This window comes from Perca flavescens, chromosome 9 (genome assembly GCF_004354835.1).
Source record: "Perca flavescens isolate YP-PL-M2 chromosome 9, PFLA_1.0, whole genome shotgun sequence".
Taxonomy (NCBI): Eukaryota; Metazoa; Chordata; class Actinopteri; order Perciformes; family Percidae; genus Perca; species Perca flavescens.
In genome coordinates, this window is record NC_041339.1 from 26,841,588 (window position 1) to 26,869,332 (window position 27,745).

The 27,745-nt window shown below is 38.8% G+C and overlaps 2 protein-coding genes across 5 annotated transcripts in view; both read left to right on the forward strand.

Moving 5' to 3' along the window:
- anos1b (anosmin 1b) overlaps positions 1–2,632 on the forward strand; it is a 45,296-nt gene extending 42,664 nt beyond the window's left edge. The window contains exons 13-15 of the mRNA XM_028588570.1: positions 592–824; positions 1,116–1,259; positions 1,374–2,632. Of these exons, the coding sequence (XP_028444371.1) occupies positions 592–824; positions 1,116–1,256 (374 nt within the window). The 3' untranslated portion in view covers positions 1,257–1,259; positions 1,374–2,632. The remainder of the gene's footprint in view (positions 1–591; positions 825–1,115; positions 1,260–1,373) is intronic.
- Positions 2,633–3,133: 501 nt separating this feature from the next.
- On the forward strand, positions 3,134–11,689 carry senp5 (SUMO specific peptidase 5). Of its 4 annotated transcripts, XM_028587945.1 has the most exons (11): positions 3,134–3,259; positions 4,189–4,886; positions 5,595–5,994; positions 6,812–6,917; positions 7,064–7,211; positions 7,405–7,452; positions 7,818–7,895; positions 8,458–8,595; positions 9,275–9,358; positions 9,850–9,900; positions 10,227–11,689. In XM_028587945.1, the coding sequence occupies exons 2-11, from the start codon at positions 4,476–4,478 to the stop codon at positions 10,335–10,337; spliced, it is 1,575 nt and encodes a 524-aa protein (XP_028443746.1). In that variant the 5' UTR covers positions 3,134–3,259; positions 4,189–4,475; the 3' UTR covers positions 10,338–11,689. The 4 variants fall into 4 exon arrangements, with proteins under 4 accessions (XP_028443746.1, XP_028443743.1, XP_028443744.1 ...); XM_028587942.1 differs by having other exon boundaries at positions 4,189–5,994; XM_028587943.1 differs by lacking the exons at positions 9,850–9,900; positions 10,227–11,689 and adding an exon at positions 8,734–8,808 and having other exon boundaries at positions 4,189–5,994; positions 9,275–9,359.
- Positions 11,690–27,745: the final 16,056 nt, after the last annotated feature.

The window sequence follows — 27,745 nt, forward strand, 5'->3', positions numbered from 1 at the left end:
ATATTAAGTGGTTTGGGGTCCTTCTGTATGTAATTTTGGGGTACAATTTGGTTTTTGAAGAATAGACCTTTTTCACGGCAGACATGTTGACATGTCATAGTAGGAAAAGCACAGGTGTATTCAAAACCATTAATGCTGGCTGCATTCCACTTAAGAGAGGCCCTGGTATTGTGCATGCTGACTCACTGAAATAGCTTACTGGGACACTTGATGGAATTGAGCCATTGTTAAGGTTATCAATTTCAGCTGTGCTTTTCCTACTATGACATGTCAAAATGTCTGCGGTGAAAAAGGTCCATTCTACAAGCAGCAATACCACAGTCCAAGAAATCGGCCCATTCCAAACAGGCCCATTTTCAACGAGCACTGCGCTAGTATCACAAAATTCCAGTTTCATTAGCCAAACAACCTTTTTTTATATGCTCATGGTATTTGAAATGCACTCCAAATAATTGCTATTATGAACAAACTTTGATCATTGGTATTGACATTTTAGCATACAAATTGTCATAGTAAACCTACTAAGAAATCATTTTAAAGCGTTCTTCTTTCATAAATGAGAAACTGTTTTGTGTCCTTTATTGGTGTCAGAGCGCCTCCTATCAGGGAAAAAGGTGGTACTGCGTCCAGAACGACTAACCGCAGACTTTCAGCAAGTCAATGGCACCCTGCTTACGACGCTCCGCTGGAGGATGTCCCATCATGCACTGGACCCAGCAGCTGTGGAGGGGTTCCAATTCACCTGGACGCTGCAATCAGGGGTTACCACTGCAACAGAAGGGCAGGAAGACACACTTATCTCCCAGACACAGACAATTGCACCGGTGAGACACGAAAAGAGGTGTACATTGTGTGTGTGTGTGTGTGTGTGTGTGTGTGTGTGTGTGTGTGTGTGTGTGTGTGTGTGTGTGCGTGTGTGTGTGCCTTTTCAGTTTGGATGATGAGTCAGACATTCAACATTCAAAGAATAAAAAGGTTAACAAATAAAAGATTAATTTCATAATGACACAGCATTTACATATTGTACAATGGAGGATTCTCTATTTTTGCTATTTCCAAGCAAGAATAGTGTACATGTGTGTCTGTGAACTAGTACCCTGCTTCACCATCCACAGTCTCAGCGGTCGGTGTCAGTTCATGGTCTTCAGGCTGACAGTGTTTACCAGCTGCAGCTCCAGGTGCTAACAACAGGGGGCAGCAACGGCGCCGCGATCACCAAGACCATCCAAACTCCAGCTATCAACACCACACTTTGATAGGTAATCGTGCTTTCTCAGCAAGACACTGCTTTTTTGTGTAGCTATAGACACACTTTTTAGCCCTGTACGTGATAAAATAGCATACATTTTAATCCTACCAATCATCTCTTCTAGGCACAAACCCCACAGCTGTCACCGTCTGCTGCATCACGGTCATCTACAGCTACATCCACTTCTCCACTGTCTTCCACAATTGCTTTCATTAGGCTACAGTGCAGAAAACATGAAAAAATCTGTAAAATAAAGAATGTTTCTCTATGTAAAGTAGATCACTGTCATATATAAATGGTATTTCCTACTCTGACTTCCACCCCACCCCCCCTCCTTTTCACTTTTCAAACATCATGAAGGATGTGATCTTGCTTTAAATAGAAAAAAAAAATCCATCATTCATCTAGTCAATCATTAATCTGGCAGCTTTTCTAAAGGTTAAGGCTTAAGTCAATATTGTTTTGTACAAATTGTAAAAAAAAGCTGTACCTGTACATGGTGCCAGTTTAAAAAAGCACTATGTATTTACAGTTAGTCTAGAAATGCGTATCCTTTAACCATATTTTTTTCTATTTTTGTATTAAAAGCATTTTCCAAATGACTCCACTTGGCATTAGTGGCACTGTGCCGCAGCAATGCAGGACATGTATGTGAAAAGTCAGACTCCTTGCATGGCTGCATCTGTACATGTTTGGTGTTTAGATGGGACTAATCAGGTCATCTCTAAGCATCTCACATCACTTGAGCCAAATGACACTTGTAAAGAGACTTATAATGCCTGTTGTTTTTGATTATGCGAGTAAAGAATGATATAGCACTGACCTTGTGTACAAATAGAAATGTATAGCAACAGACTGACTGAATTTATTTTAATGCATAATCTGCTACATTATTTTTGAAGCCAGTGGGTCTGAGTTGGTGAGCTAAAGCCTTGAATTAAGCTCAAATATATTTTAATATTTTATTCATATGTTTAAAAAAAAGCTAATTCTTCACTCAGATTGGTCTGAATTTGCTTATTTGACATATTTGTGCCTTGTGCAGCATTACTTTGCATTATGGTACACCTAGTCTCACTTTGCCAGACCATCCTCCACACGGTACACCCCTTTTACTAAACAATAATGTGTCATTTTTACACAGTAAATATATACCTGTAGTAGATTTCTTTGTTAACAAAAGTCATGGCATTACTTTGAAAAGGTGGGAAATTGCTGGTGTCAAGCAACCAGTAGACCTATTTATAATGTTAATTCTCTCTATGCAACCTCTATGACATTTTACTGTTGATAATTCTGTACTTAATTCCTTTACTTTTTTACCTTTATTTTTATTTATTGTTTTCCTGTTTTAGTGTTTTGTAATTAAAGATTATCAAGATACATTGTGTGTTGTGTCAGTGATCTGGTGGTTAGAAATTATGATAACAGTTTTTATCACATTTAGCATTATATTTAAAATAATATTTTGCCATTGTTTTCCTTCTCTTAATCCACTATTTTTCTTTTTTGCTATGGCAACACAGACTAATTTACATGCATTTACAATTTAAACAGGAAGTATATTGTTCTAGATGTTCTTGTCTCTTTTAAAATTCAAAACGGCTGCGATATTTTATGGCTAAATAGTCGAAGTAAGAAGATTAAAAGGAAATAAATGAAGCGGAATTTGAAGGTTATTGGATTATATAACAAAGTATAAATAACTGTTAAAAAATACATATTATAACAAACAGTAGAGGGCAGCGATACGCCGTCGCAGCTGCAGCCTACAAGAAGAAAGAATTTGAATGTTACTTCTGGAGTGGCGGTAGTGCGCTAAGTTAGTCCGCATCCGCCGTTAAACAAGCAACTGAAGAAGAAGTTACTTCTGGAGAACATCGAAAGCATTCGGACCGATCCGGACGCAACCGAAGCTGAGACCGACGCCGTGACGCAATCAATAAGCGACGGCAGCTTGAATTGTTTATTCAAATCGTGGTCAGACGAAACTGTTATTTAATAGACAAGGTAGTGTATAATGATTACTTTGTCTCCTCTTTTTGTCATGCTTTTGGCTTATACCCTATATCACGTCAGATACAGATTCGCAGCTTCTCTTCTGTCTTTAGACGTCTCCAGCTTCCTACTGAAAATGGAGGAAATGTGTATAGTCGCTGCTTTGTGGTTTCGCCTGTGTTTAGGCTGAAGCTAGCTAACTTAGCTTAGCTAGCCTTCAGGGAATTACTAACTTATGCGAAACTTTGTAAAATGCGATTACGTTACCTTGAATTAGTTACATTATCGGGTGGCACGTTATATTCTTAAATGATGTGTGTGCATGCGCCAGCAGCCTGGTGCCCAATGTCACTAGCGTCACCTGAGCTAACGTAACGTTTGTTTTTATTAAACTTAATAACTTAGCTAATTGATTGTGGGAATTTTACCATACGCTGGAAAATATGTTAGAGACGACAAGCAAACCTGCTAATGGCTAATTTATCTGCATATACACTAATTATTTTCAGCTCAACAATTGTCGCTGCTATGTTGCTAACCTCAGCTAACTACAAGTTTCGCTTCCGAACGAAATAACACCCCTTTTAAAAATGTGAAAGTAATGTTACTAAATGCACAAAATGTCAGTTGACTACTTGTTTGTGTAGTCGGGATATCTTTTGCGCAGTTAGTTGCAGCTCAAACAAATTAACCACATACTGCATCTGAACAGTTATCCACCTGTTAATTCACGATAACATCACTGTAGTTGCTCCTTCCGTTTTGCAATGGTTTCCTGCTGAATATGGAAAAGATTGTTTTGATATTATTTTAAATAATGAGCCATGATTGTCACAATTAAACCATAATTAATTTATTTGAGGAGCTTGCTAACATATCTTTCATTGGCTTTGATTCTCTCTCCCTGTTTCTTTCTCTAAATTTCCACTTGCTCTAATTAGGAGACCATGGTGGTGTTACTATTCCATCCACATCACTGAGGAACACTTGATATCTGCCATGTTCTAATCCGCTGTCTAGTCAATGAACTCTACGGTGGGAACAACTTTTTTTTTTCTACACACGAAAAACACTTTATTGAAGAATTTCTGAAGGGAAGCGTCAGGCTAACAACCAAGGAAGGAACAAACCACAACACCTGAAATCCACCCGACCAAAGGGAAGGAGAGGACAGGAGTGTGGGGAGGGATGTGTTGGGGATGGGGTTGAAGAGCCAAAGGAGGACGTCATGGTTCACAGCAGCGCTGCATCCCCAGTGAAAACAACACCATCAGCATCACCTCATTTAACTGTTGCTGCTAAAGCAGCTCCCCCTCTAGTGCCTCCCTCTGGAGATACTACAGATCAGGACCTAACACAAACCAATCTCCTCACCCCAGACCTTGCCTCCAACTCAGATTTGACCCAGCCCTTTACTTCAACTCCTGCTGATCCAGATCCCCCTGTTGTAACCCCAGCAAAAGCACTTACTACTAACTCAAGCCCAGCATCAGCCTGGTCCTCTCCACAGACACCTAGCACCACTCAGAACCCACTACTCAATGGCCGTACATCAGGCAGAAAGAGGACTCCTAAGGCATGTGACTGCTGTGGCCCCAACAGTAAAGGACACAATGCCCAAACCTCGGGCAGAGGGAAGGTAAGAGGAAGAGGGAGAGGGAGGGGGGCCGGCAAGGACCTTAGGGACACCCCAAAAAGGAAAGTGGATGGCCAGCTGACAGGTTTCAAATGTTTTGATTTGACCAAGGAGATGGTAGAGGAAGCAGAGGATGAAGGTGACAGATATGAGAAGGTGCAAAGGACTGAAGTAGTGGCTGGTACTAAGTCACAAACGCCTGTTGCTCCCCCTGTCACAGTCTCCCTGCAGGATGGACCAATAACGAGCTATGTTGCTCCAGAGAAAAGGAATGCGCCGAAAAAGGAAGACATGTTGATAGAAGGGTCAGGGGGGAGAGGAGGTGGAGATAGCAGGACTGTGGAGAAGATGTTGTCGGGAATGGCAGGCAGGGCAGCACCAGTAGTTAGAGGGAGGGGGAAGGTGGGAGTGATGGGAGCTATATCTGCATCTAAAACGGAAGTAGAAGTTGAAATAAAAAGGGGATGTTTAGGTGGTGTTGTCATCAGTTCTAAAATTGATGCCCTAGCTCCATTAGTGTTTGTGCAGAGGCCAGGGCAAAACAAAGATGCAAAACTGGACCATGGAGAGCAGACTGGCCCCAGCTCAGTTAAATCTCCATTAGTAAATGGAGGCACGGTAAACCTAAGTGACACTGAGCCTGAAGAGGAGGCGAAGGATGGTAACACGATCAAGTGTGAAATGACAAATGGACTAATTTCTGTTTCGCAGCAGTTGGGACCTGCTTCAAGGTCAGGATCTCCCCAGGACCTGGACTCTGGGATGCAGGTGGACAAGACTCCTGACAGAACAGACTCCGTGTCTGTACCAGTAACTCTGTCCAACGGAAGTGTCCCCACACCAACAAATGACAACCACTGCTCCACACTTATGGAGGTGGACCCTTCTCATCCAGCTATGGTTGCTCCTCCATTCCAGGGCTATATCACAGTGTGCAGAATGCAGCACAGCTGGGCATTAAGAGACCACGGGCTGTACTGTCAGCCTGGAACCTGGGAGGGGATAGAAGAAATTCGGGGCAAAGAACAGTCAGAAGTAACAAACGGACAAGAAATGGATGGAGAGCAACAGAATAAAGAAACCCTGGAGCAGCTTACTGATATGATCCACGGTAAGATGCATTCTCAGTTTTTCGAAATGAAGCCATGTAAATCATTGATCTTGTTACACACAGACTGGAAGAAGTAAGTGCTGAGGATAGCACTTTTTCTGTCGTATGACGTTCATAAAATGTGGCTATTTTCATGAAACATTTACACAGAACTTTTATGGAATATTTTCTTATTTTCAAAATAAGATCTGAATATTCTGGGTAAGACCTAAAATTATTGGTAGTCAAGACAATTTTTGAAGCTGATCTTTTCATTTATTGTTGTGACTTGGTTATCAAGCATAATACTAAAAACAGTCCAGAAAGCCAAGAGATATTTTTGCCTTCAGGACAGACCTAATTTAACTCTGATTCACCAAGGTTTTCACATGGGCATGAACAAATCGGTCATCTGCACATGTTTCATGGATCAGAAATGGAAATTGCGTTTTTCTCTTTTACAATTTCAAGAAACAACACGCAGTTCTGTCCTCTTGGAATAAAGTTTTGTCTTTTTGTTGCGGGGCAGCATGTTGTTGGCATCACTAATGTTTGCAAATGAAAAACTGCAAGCAAAAACTGGTTCAGTGACAAGTGACAAAGGGTGTGCAAATATCAGCAGTGAGTATCTTACTCAAGTTAAATCCACAGAAATGTAACTGCTTGAATGTATTAGCACACAGACCTGAACAGACAGTTCTGTGGTTGTCAGCATTGGATTCAGAATTTGTTTTGTGAATTTGGGTTTTAACACCAGAGAAAACAAAACTGCTCATCTTCCGAACAACAATGTGTTTGTTATTTAGCTAACCAATCATATACGTATCCTCTCTTTCAGAGTTTCTGGAGAGCTTCTACATGAAGTACGGCAGTTTCACTCCTCTCAGTGAGACTGATGTCCTGGAATACCTAAAGAAGAAAGGCAACTCTGACCTCAGCAATAGGTTAGTCCATGCACACACACACTTGTGGCATCTCTTTCTGTTTCTGAGCTCGTCATATTCCTTTTAAATGTCCTTAAAGGTATAATAGACAATTCAGATGTTTGTATAAAAATTCTACTGCATTTCTCCTCTTGTTTTTCTTTTAGGGGACTGGACATCAAAAGAGAGATGAATCGGTATAGGGCGGGACTGGCCTCTGCTCCTATTGCGGGCTTCATGGTGTCGTATAACAAACACACCCTGGGTCTGGAGGACCTTAGTACGCTGGAGGAACAGAACTGGCTTAATGACCAGGTAAAGACAGATTGAGGGTTGAACGGCTACAGAAAAGCATTCTTGCAACTATCCCACTTCTTCTTACTCTGTCTGGCCTTCTGACACAAAAATCACTTCAAAGGTTGAATCAATAATGAAAAGATTTCTTAGTTTAGTTTTAGGGATGTTGGATGTCGGACTTACATTGAAACTGTTCTCTTTGGCTGTTCAGATTATCAACATGTATGGAGAGCTCATCATGGAGGCCACACAACACAAGGTAAGTGATGGTGTGTTCGTATGCTTAAAATGTTAATTTGTAATGATATAGAATATGAAATATAAAAAGGTCTCACTGTAGGAGTCTAAAATTGTATTACATTGTTGTTTGAGACTCTTGAGATTTGTCACAGAAGTAAAGGCTGGACTACAATAGAGTTGTTTGGAGCAGTTTGTGAACAGTGTTTTCTGTTGGAGATGGTAAATTCCTTTCGGGTGGACTTCGGGCTTTTTTACTTTGTAAACCTATAACGTGCACAAAAAGATATATAACAAAATAAAGGAAAGGGGAAAAAGCATAATATGAGCACTTTAATAAATGTATGCATGGAATTTTGACTGTGTAATGTTATTTCTCTCTCTCAGGTTCATTTTTTCAACAGCTTTTTCCACAAGCAGCTGGTTGCCAAGGGTTATGATGGTGTGAAGAGATGGACTAAAAAAGTAAGGAGGAAGATGGAACAGTTTGGAGTTTAGCCATTTTTCTATTTTGACAGTATCGCTAATAGCTGAATTTTAATGTCACTATTTTATTTTTCGTTTTTTAATTTATTTGCCTCTCAGAGTCTGGGCTTGGCAGCAGCTATTGCCCAGTTGCTGCAAGAAACTAGATTTCACTGTCAATGTTGTGAAATATGTTAAGTAATTCAGTAGTCTAAATTCTTGACGTTCCACTTCCGGGATTGCTCTGGTGCCACAGGAAATACCGCCGGATGCATGTATGTCCATTTCCTTCTGCTTTCTTTGTGTTGGAATTTTAAACTCCAGTGGATTTCTGAGGACTATGGTTGACTGCTCCTCAGATCTCTGCAGGGTAAATCCAGACAGCTAGCTAGCCTATCTGTCCAATCTGAGTTTTCTCTCGCACAACTATTTTTGCTGAAAAGACGTTTTTTGTCCTGTAGATGGTGACTTTTGGAAGTATTGCCAAATAATCTCAGTTAGTAGAAATCTGCATTATTGGATATCTAATTTGCGTGTATGTCAATTTGTGGAATTATTTTAGGTTGACCTGTTCTCCAAGTGGCTGCTGCTATTTCCCATCCATTTAGAAATCCACTGGTCTCTCATCACCGTCACCATGGCAACCAAAACCATCAGTTACTACGACAGCCAAGGCATCGTCTTCAGACACACCACAGATGTGAGTGCCTCTGTGCTTGTTGATGTCTTTGGACTGTACTTCATTGTTTCAGATTTTTAATGATTTCAAATCTCTGGGCGGAACAAACAAGATCATCAGTAATCCAGCTTTTCTGCTCTCTGCTCTGATAAATTATAGGACCATCAATTCCTGGCGAGAGACGCCACACGATGAATAGTTGTTTTTTCACTTTGATGTCGGTGGCAGCAGATAGTCAGTATGCGCCAGTTTCTTTGGAAATCCAGGTTTTTCATCATAAGGCTGTAATGAAGCAGAGCATACTATGATAGTAAATGAGTGGACCAATGTGTGAAAGACAAAATTCTGACACCAAACCATACATTTACCTGTTTAAATTTAGTTTATATTCTCACGGATGCTTAACAAAGCATGGCACCAATAGCCCCACCTTGTGGCCACCTGCTGAACTGCTTAAAGTGTTGATTTAAGCCCTCTTTACCTTCCACTTTCTAAAACTATCTCTATGCTTGCGCAATCCACACAGTAATCTGGAGTCTGAATTGAAATTTAAGTTTGTTGAAAATATTAAAAGTATTGAACGTTCATAAAATCAAATAAATACTTTAACAGTGGAAATGTGGTAGTACTGACATGTTTGATAGTCCTTTGCACCATTTTCAGCACAACTCTGTCCTCTGTGTGTGTGCTTTCCTGTCAGAACATTATGAAGTACCTTCAGTCTGAAGCCAGAGAGAAGCAACAGACGGCTTTCCAGAAAGGCTGGAAGGTTACCATCATCAAGGTAACCCTGAACCCTGACTGACATGCTCATGCTGTGTTCACCTTGTGTCCTGAAAACATTTATATTGCCCAGCACAGTTGATTTCTGTAAAATGAAAATAGTGCTAAGCTAATTTATGATTAACAGAAGACTCAGAAATACAATGTAAAATACAATAACAAAGACATTGTCTGTGAAAGGTGCCAAAATAATTCTAACATACCTGCAGGTCACTGTTTTATTTATTAATGCAAATGAGTGACCAAACACATTCATTTTTTGTAGTCCTTATTGCGGTTTCTGGAATCAGTAGTTACTTTTGATCACCATATGAACCCTGAACAATACAAGTTAATGCCACACTTTTTTTCCCAGTAACTTTTTCTTAATTACTGTCTCACTACAAAGTCATGCATATACTATAGTAAATGCATAGAGAAACATTTCAGTCCAGAAGCTGTAACTGTGGCATCTTTTGTCCCCTGTTTCACTGTGACTTGTTGACTCCTCAGGGTATTCCTCAGCAGAAAAACGACAGTGACTGTGGAGTTTTTGTCCTCGAGGTGAGACATTATTTTTTTTCCACCTTTACCGCTGTCTTGTCCTTCATTTATCACCCATTTTTCTTTTTTTCTTTTCCTCATCCCCTGTGCCTGTTAGCCCCCTCGCTTCACTTTATCTGTCTTCCCCCCAGAAATAGAAATAAAATATAGCTGTGTCTCCAGTGTGTCTTTCCCGCCCCAGGTTTCTACATTAATGTGATCATTGCTCAGTCTCCAAGGGGCGCGAAAGACACTTGAGAGAAGCTTCTGTCATTGTCCACATTCAATATGGCAACCTTAGCTGTGGTTGTGGATAACTTTCCCTCACTGTCTTTTCTTTCTGTCAGTACTGCCGTTGTCTCTCGGTGAAGCAGCCTCTGCTGTTCAGTCAGGAGGACATGCCGCGCATCCGCAAGAGAATTCACAAGGAGCTGTGTGACTGTCGTCTCAACGTTTGAACGACAATGGATAATGGTCGCTTTCACTCACTGACCGCTCACCTGGTTACATGAGACGGTCTGTCCAAGTCTGTCAGGTGGCCTGTGTCACTGACAAGCTAACACAACGCGGCCATCCGTATTCCAGGGACCATAATTGCCAATCTGCCTGTTTGACTGACAGCAGAGTGGCCGCACATTTCGACTTTTGGAGTTTAATAACAGTCCGTAGCAGAGCAGATTTTTACTTGCAAAGAACTACTGATGTGGCCCCCTACTGACCCACAGAAATACTGGACCCATACCCATCAGGTTGTTTTTGCATTTTACATTTACCTTTCCCAGTGAAATTCAAACAAATGGCCAAATGGATACAATGGAGCTCTGAATTGGAATGGGAACACATGCGTTGGACCAGCCTGGACCAATGGGACGAACCTTGCATCCCAAATGGAGTGGCCTTACCTCCCAGATGGCCATTTTAGCCTGAATAACATTTTTAACTGTTTATTTTATGCTGGCCTTCACAGCAGTATCATTGCAGTTTCTAACATGTTTAATAAAGTTAGGATTTTTTTGATTCAGTGGACCAACCATTCACTTAAAACTTGAAGGTTTGAGTTGGTTTTGTTCTCTTGGACTACTGATATTTGCACAGTTAGAGGCCTATCCATTGAAGAGTCTAGAATACCAACTGAATGTACTGATCACATATTCTTCCTGGCTGCCTCACGGGGTGGAGACTTAACACCGTACAGGTTAATGGCACATTTTGGCTGAGGCTTGAAACAGGGACTATATTTTAAGGCAGATATTTGTTTGAAGTATCAGGTTTTTGGCACCTTACTTTCAATAATTTCTGATTAAAATTCCAGTTTTTCCACCACATTATTTCCTGCTTATTTTGTTTTGCTGTGATCACATCCATATGATTGAATTTGTACTGTTCTGCCTTTTCAGCTGAAAGCCATTGTTTGACTTTACATTTGAATCCATAAATTTTGGTTGAAAACAGATTCTCATGCTGGTTAGTAAATTCCATGTCAGCTAGATGCTGATGTGAGGACCGGCGGTTTTGATATTAGCCAAGCAGTCAAGGCCTCCTGCTTCACAAGGGCGGATTAACACAAGTAGAGAGTCGTAGTTACAGAGTGGCCTCTTAACAGAGAAACAAGTGGACCTCAGTTATTTTTATTAAATCTTCTGTCCAACCTAGATTTTGTTGTTATATTCAGTTATAAATGTATTTACAGATTGTATTGTACTTTTACTGGCCTACTACAGTATATGCTTGCTATTGCTTAAACCTAGAATTGTTTCTGGGCTGTTTTTATTGTTATTAAAAGGCCAATATTGCTGGGAATTGTTTTGCAGCTTTTGTCTTAAGTATTTTTTATTGAGTAGTGTACTGGGGTGATTAAAAAAACAACAATGCTGAAACATGGATGTAACAACCTATAGTGACAGAATGGATTACATCTTTTAAGTGTTAATTGAGGTTTATACACACAAACAAAACACACACACACACACAGACACACCCACACACACCAAAATCAATCCAGCAGCACCCGTTTCAAACATTTCTCCTTTTATCAGATGTCCTTGAGATCCAGTACAGATATAAAAGAAATGTCCCCGCAAAAAGTAAGAAGAGGAATTGACTCAGTTCTGATATCAATACAATTCTGGGGAATATACAGTAAATTATTTTCAGTGAGTGTGTGACGGCAATGACCTTCAAGTTAAACCTGTCCTTCCACCACTGATAGTGTGACTTCAAAGATATCCTATCTTCTTATCAATCTTATCGTCTCATCAAAACCTTTGAGTTTAGTTTATCATTTTTCTATAGGTTCATGACTATTTTACACTTCTTTTAGCCCACATAGTTAGCTACATCACTGAAAATAGTCCCATCAGGGTCCAAGAAAAAGTTGGCTACCTATTAACCTTTAATATCGTGGTCATTTTCTGTCTCAGTTTGTCAACCTATTGGCGAGCTTCTGGAAACCTCGCGAGCTACCGGTAGCTCACGAGCTACTTCTTGGAATTTGTGAAAGATCAACGTACTGTGGTTGGGGCCTACTGCATTATTACATCATTACCAGAAGATGGGGCCATATATATCACTGATTAACACCTCACCATGGTCATCTTTTTATTTATTCTTCATGGCGCCTATCCAGAGCACAAGGTCAGAAACATGTCAGTGGCCCTTCTAATCATTATGCAAGTCTGATTATTTTAGCGCTACATACTTTGATGTCGTAATTAGCATTACACAGGCCTGTAATTTAGTTGATCTAGCTAGTTGATAGAGTACAGTAGGGCTGGGCGATATGGAGAAAAATCTGATGTCACGATATTCTTGACCAAATACCTCAATACCGATATTGCGGCGATATTCTAGGGTTGACAATTGGTGCTTTGACAAAAATATCTTCACACTTAGATTTTAGATAAATAATCAGTAATGTGGACATAACATCTAAGTGGGGAAAAGGCAAATAATAGAACAGCTAGAACAGTCTGATAAGTTCAGAAAATGACATCACTTTACTGTAATGCAGCCTTTAAAACCAGGAAAAGACAACAATTATGTCATATCACGATATTACGATATCCAAAATCTAAGACGATATCTAGTCTCATATCACGATATTGATATAATATCGATATATTGCCCAGCCCTAGAGTACAGCTTTATGCTAATTATGTGCATTAAATAAAGGGAAGTTCCAGTTTGAGATTACTGCTCGGGCTTTACCATCTCAGCCTGTGGGGAGCGTTTTCTTCATGGTTAGGGAATTGTTAAAGCCATTAGGATTCATCTGGGATCCGTGCATGTCTGTTCAGGGCAAAACATCCATTAAATGTTTTAGCCTGGACCAAAATGGTGGACTGGCTGACAGAACGAGTGATCTATTGCCTTCCATAAAGCCACATAAGAATAGGGATTTCTATGCCCCCTTTGGTTTAAGCATCATTATGAAGGTTTGTTTGTCAGTGTGTGAAGGCAATTTCGACATACAGCAGTAGCTGAGGGTGTCTCTGTCTTCCTCTCCCACTAAACCTTCAGCTCTACACAGGCGAGTTAAGTGCTGCAAAGCACTGCTTTATCTCTCTAATGTGGGGAAACTATAAAAGGATTAGCTTCTAAAAGGCAGGAGAAAACTGCCCTCCCTGTGTGTGAGAGAAGGGTAAATGTTCTCTGGAATGAGCCTGATCTCATCTCCCAGTTGGACTTGTCCAAGTCATTTCTTTCACTCCATGTTCCTCTGTTGGTCTTTAAAAAAGACAACGTCTTTTCTATCTGATGCCTATCTGTCTGGAGCCCCCAACTTCAACTATAGCTTTATTGTCCCAAGGGAAATTTGGTTTGCAGCAAGGGCTAAAAATACTCAATAAAACACATAATGTATATATATATATATATATATTAAAAACCTCCCACAAATAGGACAAATAGGACGATGAAGCCAAAATATAACTCAAATAAATATCAGATCAAGGTCATCACCACTGATGAATTTTAAAACTCCAAAAGATACTGAAAGATAACTCAAAGTTGCTATTGTCACATTGAAGTTTTAAAAGCCTGTCCAAGTAAAGTGCTGCAGTGTAACGAGCCAAATGCTAAGAGCCAGCTCTCATTACATTGAAACATTTAGTCTGTTGGAGAGGCTCTGGCATGCCATGCATTTCTTTTGGGCACCATAAATCTGTACAATAAGTAGTTTCAGCAGGTTTGTAGTCCTAAAGATGATATATGTTAGTGCACAGAGAATCTTGAGTGCAGCAAATTGAAGTCTTAAAAATGTAATAATAATCTGTAATTAAAAAAGATCAAAACTTTGCATAGCCTACTAAAATCACTGAAATCCCTGATCATTTATTTAACTGGTTCAGGAGACACTATGGTAACAATTGTAAAATGTCTGACTTTGGCCTCCACCAGTGGTAATATCAAAGAAGACACTGGCAGACAGTTTAATAAAAAAATATAAATATGTATTTTGGCAGGGCTGCATTAACTGTACAGAATACAGACTACTCTGCTTTGCATGTAGACTGTTCATGGAAAGAAGTTTGAAAGGAGGTTCACCATTAAACCCTGTTTTCTAAGAAGTCCACTACTTACTGTAAGTAATCAATAAGACAGAAAACACATAAGGCTGGAAAACTCAAAAACAGCAGTTATGAATTAAAGCAGGGCTCTAAATATTCAGATAAAGAGTGAGAAGGTAAATGTTACCAGGGAAGTAAGAGCAGCTGGTCTGAAGTGATTTAGAGCTTAGGGTCCTTGTTTTCTGGAACAGGGACAAAAAAGTAAAATAAGTAATAAAGCGCTGCAGCACTTTACATATAAGTCAAGTGTAGGAGCAGACCTGGAAAGACAAATCTTTCAGAGGAAAAAAAATAAAAAAAGAGTATCAACTCCCAGATAAAAAACGATTCAGGTAATATGACATCTGCTTCAAAGTAAAACCATCCTGTGAGATTATGTCATTACCTCGATCATGCATTTCATTCCATTTGAGATTATTACAGCGGAATTTACACTGAATCATGTATAACTAAAAGTTAACCCTCACCATGTCTTCTCTGTGACACCAGCTCTTTTTATTTGTACAGAAAGCAGTTTTCCTTCTCATTTGTTTTAGAAACCTATGCATTTTTTGCATTTGAATAAAGGACAGTTTGCTTAGCAGGTGTCACACGGCCATTGATGTGGCCATATTCATCTGTCTGTTCATTACATGAGTCTTCAAAGACAGGGTAGTCTGTACAGTTGAAGCAGCCCTGCAGGACATCTTGACTTGATGTCTCCACAGTCTTGTTTTAAAGAAGCAGACCACATTTGTCTTGGGGGGCTGCGAGAGCAAAATCCATACAGAGAGTAAATCTGAATAGTTATAATTCATTTCTTAATTTCATTGTTTGAGTGAAACTTTTCTACAGCAAAGGAATGGGAAAGGGAGGGGGGGGATAAGCAGAAGTGGGATGGAGTGAAGTGGGTATGAAAAGAGGGATTTATTTTGGAGAGATTGAGAGGAAGGTCAGAAAGTGTGGATAAAGCTCATAAAAGAGGAGAGAAGAAAAGTTTGGATCTTAAAAGGACATTTGAGATGGATGTACTAATGGAGCTGTATTAAGGGATGAGGCAGGGAGATGGACGGTTTGGAAGATCTGAGGTCAGTGCCGCCGTAAGTAATCACAGATATTAGTCAGAAAGCTAAATGTGGATAAGAGACTTTGCAAGTAGTTATGTAAAACATGGATTTAATAAAAAAAAAAAGTCAGATATAGGTAGGGGAATATTTTAATATTTTACTTTCAAGGAAAGAGACTTTTTCAGGAAAACACAAATGGGGATTTTCATACTACTCTCATACTGTAACTTTGGAAAATGTCAACTTGATTTGACACACTGTTGAAGTCTCATATTAGCTTCAGATCAAATTTGGAACATATTTTTGCACAGAAGGAGGACTGTGGATTTTGTACCCTCCATCTCTTATATTGAAAGCTCATTAGAAAGGGATCTCTTTCCTTCCGGTATGAAAAGGAGGAATGATAACAGTAAGAAATATCTGTTGCAATGCTTATATGGGCACCTGACAGACTTAGTAAAGTGTGAACATGTCTTTTGATATATGCCAGGAAATTCTAATTACATAAAAAATGAAAAACATTCATTTGAATAGTTATACAAGTGCAATTCTTGTATGTCTTCATCAATCAGTAGGTCACAAAAAGCCAGTAATAATATTAAAAATATTCATGTAATTTAATAACTCATGTGGGTGCCATAGACACAACGCAACATGAGCTACACAAGGTTTCAAATAAACATGTATGGGAAAGAGTGGTTCCTAAATACTTAAATACATATAGTAATCATTAGGGGTGGGGGGAAAAATCGATACAGCATAGTATCGCAATATTTTCTGTGGCAATACTGTATCGATACACAGACGCCAAGTATCGATCTTTCATTATATATATGTGTTGTCAGTTTGTCTGCTTGACAATCTGATTTTGCAGCAATACAATTGAAGTGAGATGAACAAAGATAAATGTATCTTTTTAGATAAAACAGATGTTGACAAAGTTTCCTTTTGGGGACATAATTTGAAATTTGGAAAAATGTTTAGTTGGGGAAAAAGTTAATGAATTGCAATTTATCGCAGAATATTGCAATATGTGTTTGCAATAAAATTGTGAATAAGTATCGTGATGATATTGTATCGTGACATAAGTAATCATGCTATGCATATACATCGTAGATCCTTTAGTCTCCTCTAAAAAAAACTTGTTTCTTCATGTTTTTACTGTTATCAAAGTAGCTAATCATTGCTTTTCTAAAGGTCTTCATTTTCAGATTCAATACACCTCATGAGTCTGAAGGTTAACTCACTTAATCATTGAATCAAAAACTTGTTATTCTTCATGTTTTTACTGTTCTTCATTCGGAAAAGGGTTAGACCATCTAATTTACCCACCTTCTTCCTGCTGAGTGTTGGTATTTATACAAAGGTTGAATTTACTTATCAATCATCTGTTTTTCCCATTTTCAATACACCTCCCATTGCCAATCTGAAGGTTAACATCATACCAAATCATTGAATCACTGTTCAGCAACAGATGGACATCTTAATCCTCCTCATCATCCCCTCCTCCAACAACACTTCTATCATAGTATCATGGTGCCTGTGCTGTTTACAAGTGACAGCAGATTGATGCAGACGTGCCTTTCTGAGAACATAAACACAGAAATTAGCTAATTTTGCAGCAGACTGATTAAACAGCTTTTGCAACATTTGTTTGTAAAATCACATTAGATATAATAGGTAAAATAAATGTAACTGTACTAATATGTTATAGCATGGTAGATGAGGACAAACAATTACTGTAGCTTCATAATAAAACAGATGCCTAGTGTATTGAGTGTGGAGAGACGTAATAGGAAGAAAAGCAATAATAATAAGTAAGTCAATATTTCAATGTCCAAGACCTTTAACAATTTCAAGGCCTTGCAGTCTTTCAAGGCCTATACATGGAAATAAAATTGTTTGGTTCAATGTCCTTGTGAGGTCTCACTTCCAGCTTTTTTTGCTTCAGATTTGATATCGTGCATACATACCTATACAACACACGTAGACTGATCCTTACCGTTAACCTGCTTATGTTTTATGATCCATATGACATTGCATACTGTATGTATTTATTTTGGATTTGCACCTTAATGTTATTCTTATTCTTATACTTTACACTTTGTACTGCAAGTGCTGCACAGCAATTTCCTAATCTTAAGTACTACAGTGCAAATACAGACATCCTGTTTCTCTACCATGGTTACCGGTGTAGGAACCCATGTTTGTGTCCGTGACCATAGTTGAAATGCAGAACAAAAACTTATCTACAAAACACACTTGAAGTGTGTGCATATATGTTGTCCGTGTCTTAGATTATATGTAAATATATATGCCACGTTATGCCACCAAAACCATAATGTAATAACGTATTACATCTAATGCTTCTTCCTGTCCCCAGACAAGGAACCCCGGAGAGTTTCAAATAACCTTCTACTTCCTTCCTCATCGCCATGACGATGACCTTTAGGTAAATTAAAACAAAGCTGAACGTCTCTGTCATTGTTGCTATTAAGGGTCGCTCTACAGGTAGCTCTTTTGTCTGTACTAAACAGTGGATTTACTTTTGTCTTTTTTTTATTTTTCTGTAGCCTCTCATTTAGCTGAGCTTGGTAAATTCTGAGGTGGACTCAGACATAAGATGCTGATACATCAAACATGAGTTCATATACAGAGTGTGGGTTTATACACAGACAAACCCATGTTTTGACTGTGCTTGTGAGGAACATCATTGGCATAATGTATTTTCAATACGCTTATTTGCTTTTTTGCTTTCTTTAACAAGGAGTTAACTATTAGGCTGGGAGCAGTGACGTCCTAAAGTCTTTCAAATGTTTTTTTGCACATCTTAAGCAGTCTTCAGGACTTCAAAGGGCTGTTTGACACTTGGTTAGAATAGTTTCCAAGGAATAGTTTGACATTTTGGGAAATACTCTTGTTTGCTTGCTCGCTCGCTTTACCCAAAAGTGTCCTCACTTTCCAAAAAATGTCCTCACCTTCAAGTCAAGAATGGTCCTCAAAAATATGGAACTACAAGAGCACACATCTCCAGCCTCCCAGGACAAAAATAATATTTGTTTTGTCCTTCCATTGCCAAAGTTCTCCATCCCTGAGCTAACAATGCTTCTGTTAACAGCCCTGCCACATACTGCCGAAGGTTTGGGTTTGCAGTGATTGTTCTCCGAACATTCATTACAAAAAAGATTCAACACAGCATTTTCACTCCACCTTGGGTGACTGTGAATCTGTTAACTCTCAAGATTTATTTGCATTGCAAACTGTATTGTTACAATGTGAAGACTCAGTGCTTTTTCTTTGCCTGTGAAAAGTGTCTTTGTGTCTCCTCAGAGTAATGTTAGTGTGATGTGTCTGTCTGAAAGGAGTCTCAGAAAACATTCTCAGAAACAGCAATAAAATGATCAGGCAGTGTTCCGAGCCGGGGAAACAGCTGTTGTGTCTGTGTTGCAAAGCAGACTCTGGTTGATTATGAGATTTTCTGCCAAGCGGGTAAGAATGTGTTAGGTCTCTTGTCCTTTAGATTAACGGGAAATCATGAGCCTCCATTTCATGGCTCAGGGGAAGAAAAAAGACACTGATACGATAGAACCAATTTTCCTGTCAATTTTATTTTTGGCCTTTTATTATAGCCAACAAATCCCATAAAGAAAATAAAACCAATCAGTTAATTTTAAGTATATATATATATATATATATATATATATATATATATATATATATATATATATATATATTGCTTGTGTAGCCCCTGCCTGATATGCAGAGATGGGAAGTAACAAAGTACAAATACTTTGTTATTGTACTCAAGTAGATTTTTCAGATATTTTTACTTTACTTTAGGGGAGAACCAGATGACAAAGACATCGTAAAACACTGAAAGCTAATATTTTGTCACTAGCAACCTACATCTGTCCTCTGTCAAATACAGTTGCATTTTCAGCTCTAAACGAAACCATTCTGGAGTTATTTAAACGTGCGTTTTGTTTCATTCGTCCCTCCTGGCCTGGATGAATGAAACGGGCATGGGGGACGAAAGAAACATACAGTTAAAGCTATACACTTCGCGCAACTTCAATATTTGGCAACATATCATGAATGGTACTTCCGATAGGTGTTATTTCAGATAGATTGCTGCAGGGCTATACGTCTTGGTGAATGTCTGTTAACGACTCATTGCCGTCATCCTGAAGCGCTTATCTCGCAGTTATGGAAATACCATGCACTATGCCATTTATATAGCTAGAACAATACATGTTTCCAATTATATAATGTTTCTATAGTACAAAATGTTATTTCACTCTGTTCTTATGTGGATAGGCCACCGCACATCCAAATAAGTGCCCTTCATGACCCACAGGCTGCCAGTCTCCATAGGATAACATGGCAAACACGACCCCCTACCTGATAGCCCCAAATATATTTACATCTTTCTAAAACCACTTTCCCATGTCTCACTCATAGACTGTATATATTAATATTAATGGTCTATGGTCTCACCTGCATAAAATATAGTATAAATACAGATATGTGTGCAATTACTTAGAATACATGGGGTTTACTGCCTGGTCGGGACGAATAAAACAGCTGTTGTTGTTTGACAGCAACAATTGACATTTAAACCTATTTTGCTCCTGAACTAAAACACTCTGACATTCCACACTGTAGGACATTTTAAAACACTAATTCATCTGTCGTATGACCATGACAACAGTACATGAAACAATAAATACAACCTGTCATTAAAAAAAAAAGGAACGCATCAAAAAGTTTGATAATTGGGTTCGCGGGTCTAACTTTGTAGCAGCATGATGTCATGACGCCAACTTTCCTGGGTCTAGTAGATCTTGTGTGCTGTACGTTCTGACGAAATTTGACATTTGCAACGTGTATAGTTTTTGAGATAACTGCAATGTTTCATTTGTCCTCCGTTTCAATCGTCCCGGTTGTACCCTACTATTTATTTTTGTGCCGACTTTTTACTTTTACTCCTTACATTTTTAACACGAATATTGGTACTTTCTACTTGTTCAATTTACAAAATTGGCTCGTTACTTTAGTTTCAAATAATTTCAGTAGAGTTACCGTTATTATTTTTCGCATCATCAGTACCGAATTCAATCTAATTGGATGGGAATATACGTTGTTATGATGTACTGCAAAATGTGCCAATCGAAACACCATGAACTGCTGGCTTTCAAGAATTCACCATCAAATTTGAAAAAACACAGAGGTAAATGCATCTTTTTGTTGTTATCAAAAGCTATTTGTTGTTTGTTTCAGTAACTTTATTAAGTTTACATTAATGGTCAGTTACATTTGTTCTGCTGCTAGCAATGACGATGCCTTGGTTCGCTAGCATTTAGTTAAGTAACCCAAGTCACGTTAAGGTTAGCGAGCGTCCAGTTTATTTGAAAATAATCTAATTCTAGCTGATACAATATCTGCATGTATAGCTTTATATTAAAAACAAATTCAGTAACTTGATTTTGTGTAACAGTGGTGTAATAATGTTAACGTTAGTCAAGGCCGTTCTTGTTTTCGAGACCACTTAAGTTAACGATAACGTTACTGGTCTTGTCTCAAATCGACTTTATTTTGGGCTAATGTTAAAAACCTCTCAGACATAAGTTAGAGGACTCATGTTTGAATTCTCACAGAATCACAATTGAATTCATATCTTGCTACTCAGTCAGAATCTTGAGTCCCAGTCTCTGTCACAATCATCATATATGTTATGTTTTAGGCCTATGGGCAGACATCCATTTAAAATGTAGGCAATGGCATATAAAGAGCCATGTCCACTGAAGTTTCTCAGCTTGCACTCTAGTAACATTTGTGTGGTCCAGGTAGCTTTGCATAAAAAATGGTTGTCATTCACAAGGCTACTTTTACTTTTATACTTAAAAGTAAATTTCCAAGTCTGTACTTTGTTACTTTTACTTGAGTAAAGAAGTTAAATCAGTACTTCTACTTTTACCAGAGTATTTTTTAACACAAGTATCTGTACTTCTACTTGAGTACGGGAAGTGAGTACTTTTGCCATCTCTGCTGATATGCCGGATATAATGCTTGCCTCCATGCCATAAAACTCCATTGTCATATGACCAATGTAGTGCATTCCACTCAACTTGTCAAACAAGCAAAATAGTGTAAACTCTCAACCTAACAAGTTCTGTGAAGCTTTGCTCTCCAGAGATCGAAAATGCAATTTCAGAGCTGTCCAGAAAAACTGCATCGGCCATCTTTATTGTAATGAACTCACATACTCCATGAACTATAATAACTAACAATAATAGATGTTAGATGGATGAATTGTTGGTTTTGATAGTTTTCAGGCGCAAAAGTAGTCTTTTGCACAAAAAGAACACCAACCTTGTATTTTAATTAGCAGAGAAAAACATAGTGGAATGTCCCCAAAAAACTCAAATTACTTGGCATTGAAATCAATACAATCTGTTTAATGAACTCAAACAATGCAACCCTTTTCCTCTGGACCTCATGCAAATAAAAAAACAAACACAGCAGTGGACTCCATCACTGTTTAAGCATGCTTAAGGTTTTCCCTCAGTCTCTTTGTCCCACAGAGGACTGAGATAAACATACATGGACATACGACATACATGTACATACAGAGACACTATACTGTAAATATTTCAGCAGTTTATTTCCCTTGGCTGGGCAGTTAATGGATCTTACACACAGGCTAAAACTTGGGGTTTATACACATTTGTGTGTGTGTGTGTGTGAGAGTGTGTGTGTGTGTGTGTTGTGTGTGTATGTGTGTGTGTGTGTGTGTGTGTGTGTGTGTGTGTGTGTGTGCTTGATTTCAGTAAAAGCATGTTGGTGTGAGAACCTAGTCTTATGCAAGCGTGTGGGTGCATAAATGTGCTTGTTTCTACAGAAGTGTGTCTGTAAGTGTGTGTGTTATTGGATAGTATAGTAACTATGTGTTATTTTTCTTGCTGAAACTGGAAAGACAAGAATTGCTCTTCGAGGTCGGGGAGAGATATTCTTAAAGGAATCATTCGATTTATGGAGTCTGGTTGTTCACCTTTTCTAGTGAACTTGTTATCATGTAACTGTGTGCACCTGTACCTGTCAATACATTGTCCACTCATTGAAAATAATTAGCCAGTTTCCCTCCAGGATGCTCTCTCTTTCCCTAACCCTCTCTTTCTCTCTCATTGCAGATTTGTTGAACCAGAATGATACCAAAAAACAGGTCAACTCTTGATTATATATCTGTATATACAAGCGTTTGTATGAATGTACATTTTCTTTTGTCCTTCCAAATGAGTCTCTTTGACTGCCTACGGAACTAGCGCATATTTAGACTGAGTGCTAGGAGACAAAGAGATGTCCAGAAAAAGCAATTTAAGCAAAGACTGACCCTGAAACAGAACATACCCTTTTATCTGAAAATTAGACTGCACAGAGCACTGAATGCAGGCTTCATATGATGAATATCAATTGTCTCTGTGTCTCTCTATCTACCATATCCATGTTTGTGTGTGTGTGTGTGTGTGTGTGTGTGTGTGTGTGTATGTGTGTGTGTCCACAGCAGTAATTCCTAGCCAGGGGTATTTGTAAACCAGGAGTTACTTACTGTAGTTGCCAAAGATGACCGTAAAAAACTATTGAATTAAAAATATACATCTACATTTAATCAGTTATAAACACTATGCATTGAGATTGAACGTGTTTAAAATAGTTAGCAAGCAGGGATGTCATTACACTTGAAATTGCTTATTGTAAAGTAATGGATAAATGGTTGAAACATTTAGCTTCTGCCACTGGTAGTAGTATAAAATTGACCAAATCAACCTAAACATGACAGTTTAATTATGTTGAATAAAGTCAAGTTTATTATCAATTCAACTGAACACATTTGGAACACATTTGGTGTCTATGAAGTCGTATTTGAGCTGTTGCCGTGCAGTGTTGTACCCTGCACGGCAACCAGAAGTGGTCAACAGTATGTGGGTGAAATATGGAAAATCAAGCACACATGGAAATGAATGAACTGTGCACAAAATCTTATATAACATGTATGCTCATCTATCTCTCTGTGTGTGTTTGTATATGTGTGTGTGTGTGTGTGTGTGTTTGTGCATATGTGTGTGTGTGTGCGTGTATGTATGTGTGTGTGTGTGTGTGTGTGTGTGTGTGTGTGTTTGTGTACCTGTTTGCATGTGTATAGCCTAGTATGTTTTCTGTGTGCATGTGTCTCAGTACGTCTCTTTATCTACCAGATGGCAATGCTTCCTAAGCACAGCCGTGTCACTTAAGAAGTAAATCCCAAACCACCACACATACACACTAATATACACACTCTCGACACAAAATTGTGCCTCCACATTGTCTTATATAACATGTATGCTCATGTATCTGTGTGTGTGTATGAATGTGTGCATGCATGCATGTGTGTGTGTGTGTGTGTGTACAGACGCAGTGTTATGCTGGTGAGTCATGTCTGGAGATCACACTGTGAGGACTAACAGTTAAACTCGCAAAAGGAGAGAGCGATACCACAGCATGTAGGCAAAACCTCTCAGCATGCCTTGCTCACTGTACACAAGATGAGCAAAGTGAGTAGCAGAAACTTTCCAACACGTGTGTTTGTTTGTGCTAACATCTACAGGTGCCCGGCGAACTCTTATGGACTTACACCAACATACAACAACAACAACAACACTGGACTGGACTGAAACTTCAGGGAAAACTTGCATGTCTTCCCTTTGCTGATCACTCTGTGTCTCACTCATTCCTCAAGAACACTGCACTCAATGAGGACATCCTCACGTTTACAGTAAAAGCCAGATTGCAAGTCTTCCCTACCAGACTCAACCTCTCTATCTGGTTTCCAAAAACTCAGGTCCCTCATTGCTTGCATCACACCTCAGAACATATCACTGAAACACTGTCACACATCCTAAATGGCTGCCATGCCTACAAAGGAATGTACATGGCACATCATGACAAAATAGTAGACCTCATAGTGAAAGACATATCAAACCATTTTCCACCCTCAGTAAGAATGTACAAATATTCAGGTAAAACCATCCATGTTTCAGCACTGCAATAGTAGCCCTAGTACTTTCTTACATCTGGTTGCCAATACACCAGATGTTATTATCAATGAGGAGTCCAGTGAGGTGTACATTTTGGAGGTAGGCTGCACCTTTGATTCCAACATAGAGGAGGCTTTCTACACCAAGGTAGTTAAATATCAACCACTCCTAAACACCATCTCAGAGCTAGGCTTTAGGTGCAGACTACTCGTTTTGTCATTTGGTAGCCTAGGACACACACACAGGTTGGTAGTAAGAGGGCTGCAACAACTTGGGATGGCCAAAAAGAGGGCTAAACAGCTTGCAAAGTACTGTGCTAATCTGCTATTATTGGCAGCTGCCACATATGGCGGAGACGTTGCTACTTATACCCTTAAGAACTGAGTATTGTGCTTATTAAGTGATATTGTGAAGACCTGCTGCATGCCACTAGTCCATGAGTTTGCATATGTATTGTACTGCTGTATCTGTAATATTTTTCATCCATACACTCTGTGTTCCTGATCATGAGTATGATGGTGTAATTAGTGATGCTGAGTAGTAATCTGCGAATATGACAAACTGTGCCCATTCCAAATTCACTGACTTCATAACACAGATTTAAAAATATTTAACAATGTAGTATTTTGTCTCTGGCAATTTATGGAATTACTGAGGAAAAAAACTAAAGGTACATAACAGAATCAAAGAATACTGTGACTAATTCTGCCTCTCTCAAGCATCATGCAGCAAGTTTTCTTCATCACACTGTATGTCTGCATCATCTCTAAATACAAATGAATGTGGTGTTTCCATTGCTTTCACCTCCATTACTTTCTGAAAAACAGTAAGAAAGCAGTTTCACTATAGTAAAGATATAGTGTTTTTCACTTCTTTTTTTTACTGTAATACCTTTGTATGTAATCTCAGACATTTTGAATGTGTGGTTAAGAGTTTTGACAGCAGTGTGCTAGCATTTGAACTAAGTGCTGTAAATCCACAGTGTTGTGGTTAAAGTCATGGGATAAGTGTGTGGATAACTGTAATCCTGGACAAAGACAACACTTTTTTGCACAGTTTGCTGCGATGCAAACTAATCTTAACTGCTGTGTACATAAACAACGGGTTAAAGTTGTTTGTGTGTGCCAGCGTGTGGGGTAACAGTAACAAAACAGAAGATGTTTGTCTTAATGTCTGAAGTGTTCTTGCAATACAGAAACAGGTTAATGTGTTGACCTTCAATTTTCCTTTGCAGACATGGTCTTTTATCCTTACCTGAGTCAACACATGGTGAATTTTTTTCACTAGAGAGAAAATTAAGGCAGCATCTAGTGGAAGTGTCATGAACTTTGAAAGTAAATCTGCAGTGACTGGTAAGAAAACAGAGTTATAGTATTGTATGAGATGCTGGTGTTATGTGCGTTATGTGTGTGATTGCCTGATACAGATGAGAAGGACATTGCTGCCTTTTTTCTGTGTATTTTAATTATTTATTACATGCTGATATTGGTGTGTGTGTGTGTGTGTGTGTGTGTGTACCTGTTTGCATGTGTATAGCCTTGTGTGTTTTCTGTGTGTATGTGTCTCAGTACCACTCTCTATCTACCAGCTGGCAATGCTTCGTAAGCACGGCTGTGTCACTTAAGAAGAAAATCCCAAACTACCACACATATACACACACTCTGCAGCCTTTCCCATTTGCTTACATTTCACACAAGTGCATACACAGACATTATCAATGTACCATCCTCACTGTAACATGCACGCGTGTCACACACATCATTAATTAAACACAAAACAAACAGACCTTTTGGGATTTGTGGGGTCGAATGGGACAACCACAAAAAATAGCGAGTCTATGCTTCCAATTAGAAGTACGAAATGCACCATGTCATCGCTTAAACAAATATGATTGGTCACCCCCAGTGGCATCATCTCTCATCAATATGGAGGAGTCCAATTCTCATTTGTCTCTGTGTATAGCTACAGCATTTCAGACAGTGAGGAGAAAGTTATGTATGTGAAATGAGATCAGTGTGGAAGCATCATAAAGAAAAATATTGGTTGTATTATAATAGTGGTAATATTTAAATCTCTGTAGCAGAGTCCATATAGCCTCGAGATCTTCGTTGCATATTATGATTTAGAGATAATTTAGTTTCGCTCGATACAGGGATGTCTAAATGTGAGATTGAGGCAAACCACTGGGATGCAGGGGTGGGGATTGAACTGATTTGTATTCAGAAGCATCACTTCTGTTATGTTCCCTTTTCAATTCAACATAATCATTTTCTTCTCTCTTTAGTTGCAAATAAAATGCAGCTCAGCTTTAGAATATTAATAGACCTAAATGTTTTCATTTTATCTCAATCTGTTGTTACATGAAGGTGATGTTTACATCCCAGCAGATACATGTTTATCTCCTGTAAACATATCTATTCACCCTATGACTTTATTCATAGCAGTATGACAAATGAGTGTCCTCACATTGGAGGTGGTGCTGCATATCTCATCTGTGTGTGTGTGTGTGTGTGTGTGTGTGTGTGTGTGTGTGTGTGTGTGTGTGTGTGTGTGTGTGCAGGGTTTTTCCTGGCTCAGAATGGGTCTTTAGGGGTACACATATTAAATTTAGAGTGTCAAAGACTTAATTAAGTTACTGATAGCAGATTGTAAAGGACACCTACCCAGTAGATCTTTTAGGACTGATACCTTGTATGTAGGAGTTTCTGACTAGGGCTGGGTATTGTTAAAATATTATGATACCAGTATCAATACACTTAAAGTGATTAGGATACCAATAGAGTACTTAATTAAATACTTTCTTTTTTTTTTTAACTTCATTCGATACACATTACCCATTATGTGAATGGAAGCATTCAGTTGTGTAAAATGCCACCACCACTCCTGCCCATCCAAATAATTTGGCTGGAGAAAGTTTTCCTGGAGAAGTTTCGATACTACTTGGCTCTGTGCTATTTTGGTGGATACGTTTAAAGGTATCGAGTAGAGATACCTAACCCTATTTCTGACATTGTTCCTCTGTGACTGAATGAAATATTTAAACCTGAGGCTTTTAATAACTCAGTGAGACTGATGTGAGCCAGTGGTTGTATACTCATAGATATGTGGGTCTTCCTGTAAATATTATTGCTATTAACAGTAAGGTTGGGTATTGTTTTTTTGTTTTTTTCGAAACCGGTGC